At 46.3% G+C, this 14,498-nt stretch overlaps 1 protein-coding gene across 1 annotated transcript; it reads right to left on the bottom strand.

Moving 5' to 3' along the window:
• Positions 1 to 8,841: 8,841 nt before the first annotated feature.
• On the bottom strand, positions 8,842 to 12,594 carry LOC136452213 (WAT1-related protein At5g64700-like). The gene is made up of 7 exons (XM_066452847.1): positions 12,336 to 12,594; positions 12,171 to 12,233; positions 11,329 to 11,445; positions 10,410 to 10,662; positions 10,134 to 10,292; positions 9,225 to 9,373; positions 8,842 to 9,115 (listed from the first exon to the last, which is right to left on the bottom strand). The coding sequence occupies exons 1-7, from the start codon at positions 12,506 to 12,508 to the stop codon at positions 8,992 to 8,994; spliced, it is 1,038 nt and encodes a 345-aa protein (XP_066308944.1). The 5' UTR covers positions 12,509 to 12,594; the 3' UTR covers positions 8,842 to 8,991.
• Between the last annotated feature and the right edge of the window lie 1,904 nt (positions 12,595 to 14,498).

Raw genomic sequence — 14,498 nt, 5'->3', positions numbered from 1 at the left:
TTTATTAGTAGTCGCATTTGTTCATTAACTAACCATTCTATGTAAGCACCTGTGCTACTTTCAAGTAGGTGGTAAGCAATCAGATTTCCTTTTTCCATCTTCCATCTTTCATCTTTCAATTCTTACTATGATGCTAAACATGAGACAAGCCGTACCGGATCGTCCGGCGATTCGCAAATCAATGCCCCTAGCTGGGTACCCCGAAAATACACGCCCCGCTTGTACACAAGGCACAAGCAGGAGCAACCCATCACTCTTCTGTCCTGGGTGTCCAGGTCCCCGTCCAAACTAGGACTCCAAGCCCCCGCCCCTGAGTTCCGGACTCAGTGCGGTGCAAGGACCTCCTCCACCAAAATAAAACCCTGACAGTCGGTCTAGAAAGAGCCGAATCCACGACAAGATAGCAATAAGTCTTCCAAGCGCCCATACCCAAGTATGTGCTCAGGATAATAAGTCAATGACTTGCCTAGATGCCTTATGCAACGATCGGTCCTTAACCGACCAGACAGGGAAAACAGTGTAACCAAGCTATGCCTCGTGTCCACGGCGACACAACCTCTTACACCCACCAATACCCAAACCATATCCCTGCCCGATCACCACTTTTCCTTTCCACCATTTTTATGTTTTCCAAGTGATAATAATCTAATAATATATTTCCTATATCTCGCGAGTGATGGGCAATCACTCGACTTCTACCGGAGTCCTGTAGCATAGCAATCTACACGATCCTATCATACTAGTAAGACTCATAGGATAAAGATATATATGCAAGTGGGTTTCATTCAACTCCTTAAAACTTAATGCACAAATATAATTTAAACTGCATAAAAGTAGGGGTTATGCACCGGAGCTTGCCTGGGTAAGATATATATTAAAAGTTAGTATCTGCATCTTCGGATAATCCACCATCAACTGAATAGAAAGCCCATTGCATCATCTTCTGGAGAGAATACCATTATACCATCTTTGGATTTCCAATCATCCTTCGATCGATCCGTTGATCCATCATCGTACCTATATGATAGGCATGCGATGCAATGCAAAGATGTAATTAATCAACTATAATCGTGACTCATAAAATACGACTTACGCCTCTCAAGTTAATGAGCTAGTTCTAACAACGACCATACTTAGGCTACATATCCATGTTGTCGCATAAGACATTATTTCTCAACAATTCTTTTAGTTATATACACCAACGGTATTTCTTTATTCGCAATAGGACATCATTATTTATCTAGCAACTAATTATTCTAGAGCTACAAAAATTACGGTGAACAGCTAATATTGCTAGGAACCTACTGTAAAGATTTTAGATCCAATACTATTACCAATTTATCATGAAAGTTTCTACAAGTTTATATTTTTATAATATTAAGTATCTTAGATTAATTATATAGCTCTCCAAAATATTACCAAACTATGTGAACAAAATATACTAACAGGTAGAGCATAATTTTAGGAGACTAACAAAACTTGTTTGACATTTTTATAATTTTTCTATGACTTTCTACGAATTTTATAAGTTTACTTTATAAGCTAATTTAGAATTTACCTCAAAAAGAAAAGGGGCCGACGGCACTAAACTGGCCCAGCAGCCCAGGCGAATGTGCGGCCCACAGGCGCGCGCACGGCCAGCGGCCCAAGCGACCTGGAGCGGGGCAGCGGCCCAACAACGGCGACGCAGCGCAACACGGGGATGGGTGCGAGCGGCCCAGCAGCCAACGGCAAGCCGGCCCAACGTAGGTGGTGGCCCAAGCACGGAGAACAACATGTGTGTGGCCCAGCGACGCAAGAGCAGGCCGGCCAGACGGCCCACAAAGGAGGCCGGCGGCCCAACCAGCCAGCCCAACTGGGAAGCCCAGGGTGTGCTGGCGTTTTTGCAAAAATGACCCTACTGTTACCTCTATTCAACTCGAAATCCTGGACACTATTTAAATGGGTCACATATTTGCGTAAAGAACCCTGTACAAAGTTTTTGCTTGGATTTCTCACCCTCTTCTACCTTCACAAAGAAGAGCACGGCACAGGGGCAACACCAAACCTGACCGTGCGCGCGGGTGTCAGTGGACATGGCACTACACGTGCTGTGGCAAGGTGCAGCAGCCTGGCGGAAGCAGACGATGGCAGAGAGGAGGCGCTCGGTAGGGCAGCGGTCCAGCGACGATCGGCCACAGAGCACCCGCAGTTGGCGCAGCACGACGATCGGCGTGGGCGGACTGGAGCTGGGATGCCATGGCGGCAGCGGACCACGGCGACGGCGTGGACTGGGCACGGTAGCTACGGAAGTACCGAGCAAGGGACGCTGGGAGCAGGCCAAGGCGATGACGGACAGCTCGGTGACGAACTCGCCCCGGCTCTAGTGCGCCTTCATCGGCCGCTTAACGGCGTAGGTGGTGGCGACAGGGCCTTGCATGGCGGCCTTGTACACAGTCCTGAACGCGCCCTTGCCGAGGACTCTGCTCGTGCGGAACCCTCTGGTGGCGGCGCTCAGCTCCTTGTAGCTGAACTTCCTCGGGTCCTTGAGCAGCTCCGGGAAGAAAACGGCGACGGAGAGGACCGGCCGCTACGGCTTGGCGTTTGTGGCATAGCACATGAACACCTCCAGGCGGCGATCCGCGCTGCGGTAGTCGATCCATGCCGATGTGAGGTTGTCGCTGGAGTCGGTGAACTCCGGGTTTGCCATGGTGACGAACTCGATAGCGATGATGGCGGTGGACGCGGACCTGTTCTTGGCTATGGTGGAGTCCGAGGAGTTGAAGAGGCCGAGGTAGCCGCTGGTGGCGCTGTCAGCCCTAGCAGCAAGAACGGCAATACACAGCGGAGAGCGGCGGCCATCGGTGGTGGTGGACAGAAAAGGAAATCGGGTTATGAGAGAAGCTGAGGGGCTCGCTCCTGGTTAAATGCACTGGGTTGAGCACGAGGAGCAGAGGTGTAACAGAGCAGTGCCGAGTAAAAAGCAGCAGATGCAGCATTCACGCCATCTATTTCTCCTCTATACTAGTACCTGTGTACGTACATGGTTGGTTGGCAATGGGCATGGGCATGGCAGGCTGAGGTAAACATTATTATTGGCAAAAAGCGAGCGGTAGAATACATATACATGATTTATAGGTAGTGAAAAATTTTCACCGTTGGTCTGGTCCGTGACTGGAGTAAAAGTCATGAAAGCAACATGGTTGCCCAGACTCACAGAGAAAAGGACGCAAGAGAGAAGGGACATCGCAAGACAAGACCTCCACTCAGTGCAGCGCAGATATAAAGACAAGGCAGGCAGCAGGGGCGCTGGACATGAACAGTAACGAGCAGACCAGGCAACAGAACGTCCAATCAACAATGGAGCTCGTTTCAGCACTTTGCTATAGTGTCATCATTCGTACATATATATATATATATATATATATATATATATATATATATATATATATATATATATAACAGTTTGCTAATTTACACAAATTGTAACATCTAGGCGCAGGAAAATTTTACCAAGGCTCAAATTTAAATTTGATTCAAACGCTATATATATGTATATCGTTCTATTTATTAATGGATTTTATTTTATTTATAAAAGTTGTTTTTCCTACTTAATCTACTAGAACGAACCGTTCGCTATTTATTTGCAAGGATTATTGTTCGACATCCTAAGTATTTTTTTACGACTGGAATTTAATCTAGACGTTTATTTGAGTCCGCGAAACTACGTCACACAGGATTTGATTATCGCCTTAAGTACGTTTTAAATTAAAACCCGAGAAAAACTCGATTCAAAATTTTTTCTTAGGCCTAAATTGCGGTGCTAAATGAGATCGTAACACCGGGGGTGTTATACTAGTCATCGTTGTGGTGATTCACACACTTAGAAGTTCACGCGCTAATTGGCATCACACACCAAACCCTCAATAGGGTGCTGCACAACTAACACAAGATGAGGATCATACAAGCCACGCGCAATCCACTAGAGTTGCCTTTCGTGATCTCCCACGGGGAAGGCACAAGAACCCCTCACAATATCGACGATCAGAGCCAGCAACAATCACCAATAGTCGCTCAATGATACACCAATCACCGAGCCGTCTAGGTGTCGGTAAACACCAAGAGTAACAAGAACTTCACCAGCCTAGATCGCCCAACTAGTGCCACAAGATGCTAGAACACTAAGCAATGCACTAGAGGCTCTCCAATCTCACTCAAGATGATGAAATCAAGTGTGCAAGTGAGTGGAGTGGTGTGCTCAGCTCTCAAAGGGTGTATGCAGTTGTTAGAAGTGCCAAGAGAAGGGCCAAGGCCGGCCACTAGCTCTATTTATAAGCTCACAAGCAAATAGAGCCGTTACCCCTTTGAGTCAGCTTTTGCGGGGTCACCGGATATGTCGGTGCAGCACCGGACATGGGGTGGCGTTGCCCCTCCAATGCTCATCTAACTAGCCATTGGGGCATTGGATAGGCGGTGGTGGCACCGCCCCTAGGGTGGCGGTGACCACCTAGCGATTGCCCAAGAAACCCCCTTCTCTGGATAAAAATGGCGGTGCACCGCCCTCCCTGCGACGGTGACCGCGGCGGTGCCCAGCACATCTTTCTTTGCTCTCAAGTGAAAAATAGCGGTGGCACCGGACACACACCGGTGGTGCACCGTCGCGCATGAGGCGGTGTACACCGTCAGTGGCAGTGCCCCCGGCGGTGCACCCGGCGGTGCACCGTCACACCTGGGGTGGTGTACACCGTCACTAGCGGTGCCAGCCCTAGCTCCAGCCCTTCTCATCCACGTCCAGGTGGGCACTGCCCTAGGGGTGGTGGTGCCACTGGACAAGGGGTGGCAGTGCCCCCCAGAACACCTCCCTCTAGGCCTCCTCTACCGGTCACCGCCATAGGGGTGGCGGTGCACCATCACAAGGTGGTGGTGCCCTCGAGGCAGCAACACAAGCCCGACTACGCCTCCTTTTCTTCACTTTTTTCACCACCTTTGCAAATGTGCTAACACTCCAAGTGTTTTGCCATCACGTGCAAGTGTGTTAGCATTTTCACAAATATTTTTCATAGGTTAATCACTTCGCACCAAATGTGCACTGGGCCTCAAATGCAATGCAAATATTTCAACACCTAGTGGCACTAGATGATCGAGTTGTCTAATAAGAGCTCCCCTCTTAATAGTACAACCATCTATCCTAAATGTGATCACACTCGCTAAGTGTCTCGATCACCAAACTAAAAAGCTCCTATTAAGTTTCACCTTGGCCTTGAGCTTTTTATTTTTCACTTTCTTCTTTTCCAAGTCCAAGCACTTGATCATCATGGTCACCACACCATCATCATGATCTTCACCATTGCTCCATCACTTGGAATAGTGCTATATATCTCATGATCACTTTGATAAACTAGGTTAGCACTTAGGGTTTTATCAATTTACCAAAACCAAACTAGAGCTTTCAGGCGGTGGTACCCTAAAATGGCACCCATCGTCTGCACCTCCCCCTTGCTCCTCGTCCACCCTCCTCCATCCCCTTCACCTTCAGCTTTGGAATGGCGGCGACAAGCGGCCAACCGGCCCGGATCTGTCGTCTGGTGGCGCCCAGGCCAACCGTGCCCCCCTCCTCGATGACGCTCGGTGTCATCGTCCGGGTGGCCGGAGGCGGGACTAGGGTAGTGCGCCTATGTTGTGACAGCTGGATCCGCTACTCTACAGCGGCAGGTCATGGCCGTGCCGGTCTACAATCCCATTGGTGGCAGCCTATGCTACCCGTTGCCTGTGGCTAGCTGGGGCTTGGCCAAGCCACCACAGCAGTGATCAGATCTAGCGGGTCGGGGCGCCTGCGGCTGGCTAGCTGCTAGCCACCATAGTTGGGCGGCAACCGATGATCGGCGATGGCCTAGGCCTGGGCCACCGGCGATCAGCGGGCGGTTCTGGCTGGCCGGTGCTTGGATGCATGTGGTGTTGGGCCTGACTAGCTGTGGCTGCCCCCGACTAGCTACAACTGGCTTCAATCGGCCAGATCTAGTTGTAGGCCGACCTACAGCTCGCTTGACATGGCTGGATGGTGCATTGGTGGTCAGGGTGCGGTGCTCGCGGATCTCATGATCATGTGGTGGTGGTTGCACGGGTTCTAGGCGAAAGCTCAGCTTGGTTTTGGCCACGCGGACGAGCACCGCTTTACCTCCTTGGAGGCGTTGTTGTTGGACCCCATGCTTCTGCGCCGACATCACAGGATTCTGGGCGTAAACCTCACCTTAGATGCCTCTAAGGCTAGCGGTGGTGGCGTCTAGTGTGGTACCCTTGGGCGTCACCTCCTTCCTGAAGGCATCACTGAAGAATGACGTATGGCTCGTCACTTGTCCCCCGTGTGGTTGCTGTCATCCTTGGTTTCTGCTATGCCATCGACTCCTAGTGGAGTTCCTTACTTGCTTGTGTGTGTTGATTGTACTCGCTTTGGTCTGTCTTGCAGCTCTTGACCTTGCCGTCGTCATCTAGCTTTCGTAGCGAATGTTTTGCCGCTATCGTTCTCTGGCAGATGCTTTGCCGCCATTGTCGTTGGTCTCCTCTCTGGCAGATGCTTTGCTGCCGAGAGTGTCATGGCCACTCTCCTCTGTAGATACTTTGTCGTAGGGGGCATCTTTGCTTCTTCCCCGGTGGATGCTTGGCTGTCGGCAAAATCCTTGGCGGATGCTTTGCCGCTGTTGGCTCTTCGGTTCCCTCTCTAGTAGATGCTTTGCTGCTGAGAGCGTGCGAGCTCGATCACTTCTTGGTGGACGCATGGTCGCCGTGGTCGCTTGGTCTTCGCTGGCGGATGCTTTGCCATCGTTGCATGGCTTTGTCTATCTTGTAGGCGACCTCTTCTTTGGTTATTTTTGTTGCGGTCTTAATTGTAGGTCTTGGGTGTTGAGGATACTCGCTCTTTCTTCCTTCTTTTTCTATTTCTATATTTATTCTAGGTCATTCACCACTAGCTTGGTGGTTTATAATATGTGTTATTAGGGTTCTCTCATAGCTGCGCCGTATAATTAATTTAGTCCTATTAACGTAAAACGTGCTATATTCCCTGGCGCGAAAAAGATGTTTGTTGTGTGATCAGGAAGACGAAACCATCAATCACCTACCGATATATGCTATGAACTGATAGTGTTGTGACTTTATCACTGTCGTGTCACCCACACGGCAGTGATAGGCCACTCTAGGAAGGAGGCACAACTGGAAGGTTACAATGATAATAATCTTGCTGGAGACATTGATACAAGGAAGAGCACCTCTGGCGTCCTTTTCTTCCTCGGCAGCAACGACATAATCACCTAGCGGGGTGGTGGCACTATCTTCATGCGAAGCTGAGTATATTGTAGCAACAACTGCAGCCTGTCAAGGGATTTGGTTGGTGCAACTTCTTGGAGAGCTCAAAGGTAAGAGGTCCGACGTCATCAACCTGAAGATTGACAGCCAGTCAACCATCCAACTGAGTAAGGATTCTATTTTTCATGATCGTAGCAAGCACACTGACATTAGATACCACTATATCCATGAATGTATTGAGGAGAACAGGGTTAGAGTTGAGTCCATTGGGACTGCTGATCAGCTGGCTGACATTTTGACAAAGGCCTTGGGACGTGAGCGTCTCTGTGAACTTCGTTCTAAGCTTGGGGTCATTGATGTACAGAGCGTGCGTAAGGTTTAGGAGGAGAATTTGTTAGTAATCCTTGCGCATGTGTTAGTTAGTAGTTGCATGTTTATCTATTCTTTCAGTTTTGCATGCGCATGAGCTCCAACCTGTGGAGGCCATGCGCGTAGGAGGGCATGGCGAGATTAGCTCGCACACAACCCTGGAATTACTAGTGAACTAGCGGCATCATGGACGTGGGGATGGATGCATCCGCGGCGCGATGTGCGGCTGTCCACTTAGTATTTCTGCTCTTTGTATTTTCAGAATAAAAGAGGCAATAGAAGTTCAGAAAAGCTACGCTTTCAAGCAACACCAAAACCATCCGTGTTACAAGTGTTCTCGTGTGTGTTTGTGTTGTGTTCAGCTCATCCTTTATCAAGCTCTAATCCTCGCCGCTGCTATACACGTCGGGTCGAGGATTGGCATGGCAATCATTATATCGCTAGGTTGATGATCTAGTCCGGCAGTGATAGTCATGAGTATCACTGTCGGTTTCTACTATGAACCGATAATGTTGTGACTTTATCACTGCCGGGTCACCCACCGGATCCATTACTGCCTATTAACCTCTGCCGGCATGGATCCTGGTAGTGATGGGGGCTTTCGACCCAGCAGTGATTATCAGATATGGAGTAGCTCCGGCCGTTTGGGAAGGCTCCTTTCAAAGAGCCACGAGAAGTCGGAGCAGGAGCCTTGCCAAACGGACCAAAGACGTGCCTGCTCGTCTTGAAGACAAGCTACATGCTGCTCGGGGTCGCAATGTTGACAATTCTAGTGCCGAGAGGATGGGACCAGCCATGAAAACATCTTGAGAAGGGCGTAAGCTTCCCATGCTCTTCTCATCCGAGTCAAACTGAAGGATAGGAAGGATGGATTTCTCGACCTTGCCGAATGGCAGGGAGCCAAGTCGCAAAGGTGGACAAAATTGTCATTACAGCATCATGTTTGATGACGTTTTGTAGGGTGTATAACAAGTATAAATCATCATAAACAAAGGGCAGTGACATTCAGTGACGAATGCTATTTTTTCATAAGAGGCTCTAACATGGACTAAGGGTTATGTTTTGGTAAACTGACACTACGGGATATATCACCTCGTCTCAGCAGTTTTCATTTCCTTGCTTGATCTCACTTATGTTACTGTATTTACATTTGCCAAAATAAATGAATAGTGCACAAAACCTGAGAACTAAGTCTGAGCATTCCAAGCTTAAAGAATTGATGCCATATATTGGAAGAAGACTACATAACTTTACCGTTCTCTCAATTTCAGTAACTACAAAATACAAACCAGCCTGAAACTACCATTGAGCACGGGTGTGCAGCCATAATAAGCTAAGTTGAACCTAAACTTGTGTTGTCTCTGCTGGAGTAGGCGCCATTTGTTGCTTGCTGGCATCCACTTGCTCAGACCTCTTGGCCCAAAGGACACTGTACAGACCACCAACCATGATTACTCCACCTAAGATACTGCAGGGGACATGAGTTCCGGGTTACAATGCAAATTGTAAATCATTACCATTGTTTAAAGAGAATTGAGGGTATTAAGGAACTGCTAGTAAGCAGAAGACACACACACCTTCCCAGGGTAACCGCTTCTCCGAGAAACAAAGACAGAACAATTGTGACAAGCAAGGTTATTGGCATTGTCATGGCCAAGAAAACAGGCCCGCTCTTTTCAATGACCCATACTTGCATATAATACGCAACTCCTGAGACAAGAATTCCCTGTATCATGTGTTCAGAAGTTTGAGACATGCTAGCATCACATTCACATTGGTCGTGCTTACTTACCACAGGTCATTTGGGATGTGTCTGGAAATGAGATTGATGGCTAGAGAAACGCAGTAATACAAGTGCAGAATGTAACAACATGAAGAAAACATACTAATATTACTGTGATGGAATGTGCTTGAATGAACACTTATAAAGGAATAAAGCTAATACTATGACTTCAATTCTTATCTGGACCTATCGTTTCGTGTGGTTTGTCCTGACCGGTGGTTTGCCCTGCGTGCAGTACAAAATTCTGGATGGGCAAAGCTAGTATTCTTTTCAGATCTGTGTGGATAGAACTGTTTGGCCTTGTTTGGATGCACCGTATCTGTATCCACTCCAACACAATGAATTGATGTGGATACAGTGCATCCAAACAAGGTCTCATGTGAAATCCTCACACTCCAAAGTCCAAACATTGCATGAGCTTAGGAGAAGTGGCGAACCTCAGTTTCAGATGAGCTGAGCATGGAAATACAGTTTGGCATATTACTACGTACCATTACCTTTGTCCCATTTGGGTAAACAGGGATAAAACTTCGTCTTAAAACTTTCTTAGTTTAATGTGCTATGCTATGTATTACTAATTTTCGCATCTTCATGCAACACCTTGGAAATATGACAAGTTCAGAACTAGCTATTCGTCTGTTGCTACCAAAAAAATAAAAACATATACTTGTAACACAATCTGATGAGGAGATATTGAACTTACAGAGTACAACACAGCAAAAAGACGTATGTCCAGCGCTAGCTTCCATTTTGAAAAATCCCTCTCGGCCGCTAGGGCGATGAAGAAACACTGAATTGTTGCAAAGATCATCTGGAGGGTTGTGTTGAGCAACTTAGATGGATATGCTTCCAGCATAGGTCCCTGAGAAACAATTACTGTGTAGGTAAATATCATGAGCAAGCAAAGACTGTCATTTGATCTGCATCTGCTATGATCACTGAACGTATAAATAAATGAAGCTCCGAGACACATTCTTACCTGAAGAACTGTCCAAAGAGCCCATGATGTAGTTGATAAAGTCGTCAAGAAAATTCCAAACATCCAAACCCTTTTAGGATGAGCAGTAACCCCAGCATGGGAGTTACTTGTGTGATGAAAAGGGTTATGGTGGATGAATGATCTGAATGCTGGTCCTTGGTAAAATGCAAGTACAATCACGCCAGCAATGCTAAACAATACGCCTGAAGCTTTTGCAATCCCATGGAATCTCCTCAAGTTCAAAGTCTCCATCCTACCAAATGTAAAATTATGAATATTACAACTGTTAAAATTTGTCAGGTCGGAAACACAGATCATGCTGAACTCAAAACTTTTCCAGATCATTCACAAAAAATTGACTCAAGATATGACAGTTTCAGCACTCTTCTCAAGACGTAATCATCATCCATGCATTTGTGTGACCGTCGCTTTTATGTATTTTGCATATTACACATTTCTCTGAAAATAAATTAATTATATCTAACATACATTAATTTTTTTTTGTTAGAGAGATTCAAGTCCCTTTGTCTTGCCGCTTTGCATGTTACTTTGGTAGGAACAGTATGTGCTGGGGCTGCAGGGCTGGTGTGGGTCCTATGGCAGCTACTGACAAAAGGAATTGAAGTAAAACTCCAACAAAATCTTGGCATGTGCCAACAGAAGTCCTGAGGCAGTGGTAATCTAAGAATCAAGATTCATCTTTCTGGATTCAAAATTACTCTGATTGATGTCATATAAGCCGGATCTTATAGGAGGAGATTATGGCATTATGCACAAGGCAAACTATAGGAGGCAAGGTACAGCTTGCGCTCTGCCTTGTTTTGTCCAAAATTAGAATCCTCGAAACCTGATATTATGGATCCAGAATTCCAATCTTATTACAAGGAAATAATGGAAGTACGAAAATGAAGATGCTCACCCCAGGACAACAGCCAGAAAGAAAGCCACAGCTGGCAGGAGGTTAAATATTGCAGATGATGATGTTGCTGAAGAATAACTGAGACCAAGGCCATATATGTTTATTGCTCCAGCAATCCTAAAATAAGAAAACATATATGCAGCTTTGTGTTTAGGCACAAGGCAGAAGTGAATTCGCTTTTATTGTATCAACTCGATGTAATAGTTGTGAAATTAATAAAATCCTTCCTATTTAAAAAAAGGATGCAATTATTAATGACTGTGCTGTATGTAAGTGTAACAAAGGACACCAACTGAACGAGAAAAACTCACTAAATAGTACTACCATTTACTAACAGAACAATCCATTGAGCTCAAATAGCAAACTTTTGATAAGTTCTGCACATATCACATATGTATAACTATAAGTTGAGAAACATAAATCAAACAGAGCATGCATAAGCCGAATCTGTTCATCAGGACATATTAATGTTATCTTTTTGTTGGTTGTTAATTAAGTATATAAATATTTAAGTAGAATCCACCGCATTGGTGGCTAAGAAAATTAAGGGAGGAATTATCAAATCCTGCACTTCAACCCAGAAGAGAAGAGAAATGGACACATGACTGACAGGAAAGATGTGCACTCAAATGAAGTCATAGCATAGGTGGCTGACAGGAGCTTCTAAAACTTAAGATTACGAAACCTGTGTGATTAAACATGAAGAGACAAAACTACTATTGCTTTATTGATTGAAAGCAGCGTACGTATAAAAAGGTTGAGAACCGCTGGTGTTCCAAATAAATCTCAGGTCATAAGCCGATGAAATCAAATAAATAAGAATGAATCCCATTTTCCCCTACCCGTAGAGTGCATGAAAAAACAATTTCAGAGAGACTTTGAATGACAGTGGCGGAGCAGTTTTCCTGAAAAAAAAAAAGAAGCCTCAGTTCATTCTTCTCCCATGGTGTCATGCAAGCAGCTAGCTAGCTATGTAGTAACAAGCATGATTCGAATTGATTGATTACCTTTCAAGCACAAAAGCAATGGGCACCAAGAAGAGAATTCCAGTTAGATGCCTGTAGAAAACAAAGACCGACGTGCTCATGCCTTCATCGAAAGCAGCCTTGGTTACTATCTGCATGCCTCCATATAAAGCCCTGAGGAGAAATGCAACCACGAAAGCTGCTCTGTTACCCATTTCTACAGGCCTACAGCGGTCGTCTGTTGGGACTCCTGGACATGCATGCTTTTTTATATAATCGAGCAGGGCATGTTCGCTGGTTGGTTTCTGGGCTGTTTTGGGCTGACTGATACTGGTTTGTTGTAAGAGAAAAATATTGTTGGTTGGCTGGTTGAAACCAACAAGCGAACAGGCCCATCAAAGATGGTGGGTTCTTGCATGCAGTATAGTGGAGCCTCCTTTTGCGTCAGCATACATCAAACTTGATAGGTACGAAGCGACCCTCTAACAAGATTAACATCAAACTTGATATATACAGGTTGCCTGCGGTTTGATGACTGACGCGAACAATAGATTCGATATTCAGTCGATTCTGACGCAAAAACAGTGTTCCAGTAAAAGCAGCACATTGTGAGGCTCAGAATTTATTCCAGTTAAATAACTATAAGGCGTCTACTTTAATTTTTGAAAAAGTACAATCTGCACAGGAACATCCACTAGCCATCACTTTAAAAAATGACCACGAGAAATGAATGTTTGGCTGGTACAGCAACTTACGGTATGTTCGGTCGGGGCTGAAACGATCATATATGATCGTGGATTATTACTGTTGATTGGTTTAATGTGAGAGAAAAATACTATTATAAGAACAGACCGTTAGAACACAGCTGTTTTCTCCAGGTGGTCACATATATCATTAATATAAGAAGGGTTTAGTGCCGCATGATTATGGTAGGTACGGACAGTAGAGGAGGAGCGGGTCTAGTGGTGTACAGTGTACTGCCGTGGCTCACTATCGCCGGAGGCTATTTTAAGAAGTTTTTTTTATGGGTGCCACTATAATTTTCCAACTTTTAGGATACGTCACTACCGTTCATCTATTCAGAACCGTGCTATTCTAATTCTTTCGTTGCCTGAAATATGTCACTTTATATATTTTTCTAGACCTTGGATCCACCTACAGATCAATATATTTTCATATTCGGTAGAGCTAGCGCATGGACAGACACTTTGCATCCGGACGCTCGCCCCTGCTCTGTTCCGAGCGCGCACTCGGGGACCGCCCACGCTCGCTCTGTTTCCCACGCGCACATGGGAAGCATGCGTCTGCTCTGTTTCGTGCATGCACGCAGGAATCCACACGCGCCCCGCCTACAGATGCGCGCCACGTGACTCCAGCTGTCTCATTCAAGAGAATACACTTAAAACATGAAACACTTGCAACATACGTCTAAAACAACTGAAACATTTAGAATATACACTTGCATCTACAACATATGCAACATCCAGATAAAACACTTACAATATTTGTCTGAAATAGATGAAACATTTCAAACAGACACTTGTAACATACATATATAGCCATTGCAACATATACAACATCCAGAGCTACTTTTGCAACATCTATATAAACACTTACAACATATCTCTAAAGCATATGAAACACATGCTTGCAACGTGCACTTTTAGTGCAACATCTTCTTACTGATTGGGCGAATTTGGGTGAGTGGCGTGGTGGAGGCGGCCGTGGCGGGCGGCAGCATGGAGGCGGCCGCAGCGGGCGGGGCGAATCCGGACAGGCAAGGCACGTGGCCAGCGAGTCAAGTCATCCAGACGGACGGATGCCCTACAGGAAGCATTATTGTTTCATCTTGCCTAAAATACCCCTGTCCCTCTCTTTCTCCCACATCACTGAATCACTGACATGTGGGCTCCACTGTCATCTTCTTCCTCCTCTCTTCCTTTGCTGGTTCCGTAACCGGACTCATGTGGCCTCCATGCCAAAGCCACAGCTAGTCCTATGCCTGCGCGGAGCTCGACAGTGCTCTTGCTCATGCCCACACCGGTCCCGCTAAAGTCCCTCAGCCGCAAGCTTGCGCCAACGCCGTGTGACCCGACGATTCCTGCCACCGCCTACCCCGTGCTGCCGCTGCTTCTTCGCCTCCTAGCCTCACGCCTTGCTGCGGGATGCCCACCACATCGAGGAGCTCCCATGGCACACATTGCC

The sequence above is a fragment of the Miscanthus floridulus genome, chromosome 5 (assembly GCF_019320115.1).
Source record: "Miscanthus floridulus cultivar M001 chromosome 5, ASM1932011v1, whole genome shotgun sequence".
In the NCBI taxonomy this organism is placed as follows: domain Eukaryota; kingdom Viridiplantae; phylum Streptophyta; class Magnoliopsida; order Poales; family Poaceae; genus Miscanthus; species Miscanthus floridulus.
Note: the sequence above shows the minus strand (reverse complement) of the source record. Positions and strands in the feature narration are given on the sequence as shown.

What these genes read in the sequence shown, in the direction of transcription:
- LOC136452213 (XM_066452847.1), bottom strand. Translation starts at nt 12,508, where the DNA reads ATGGGTAACAGAGCAGCTTTCGTGGTTGCATTTCTCCTCAGGGCTTTA. An exon ending in TTTTTGCTGTGTTGTACTCT is followed by an intron (nt 9,374 to 10,133) that starts GTAAGTTCAATA and finishes CACATGATACAG; the next exon opens with GGAATTCTTGTCTCAGGAGT. An exon ending in GAAGCGGTTACCCTGGGAAG is followed by an intron (nt 9,116 to 9,224) that starts GTGTGTGTGTCT and finishes TGTCCCCTGCAG; the next exon opens with TATCTTAGGTGGAGTAATCA.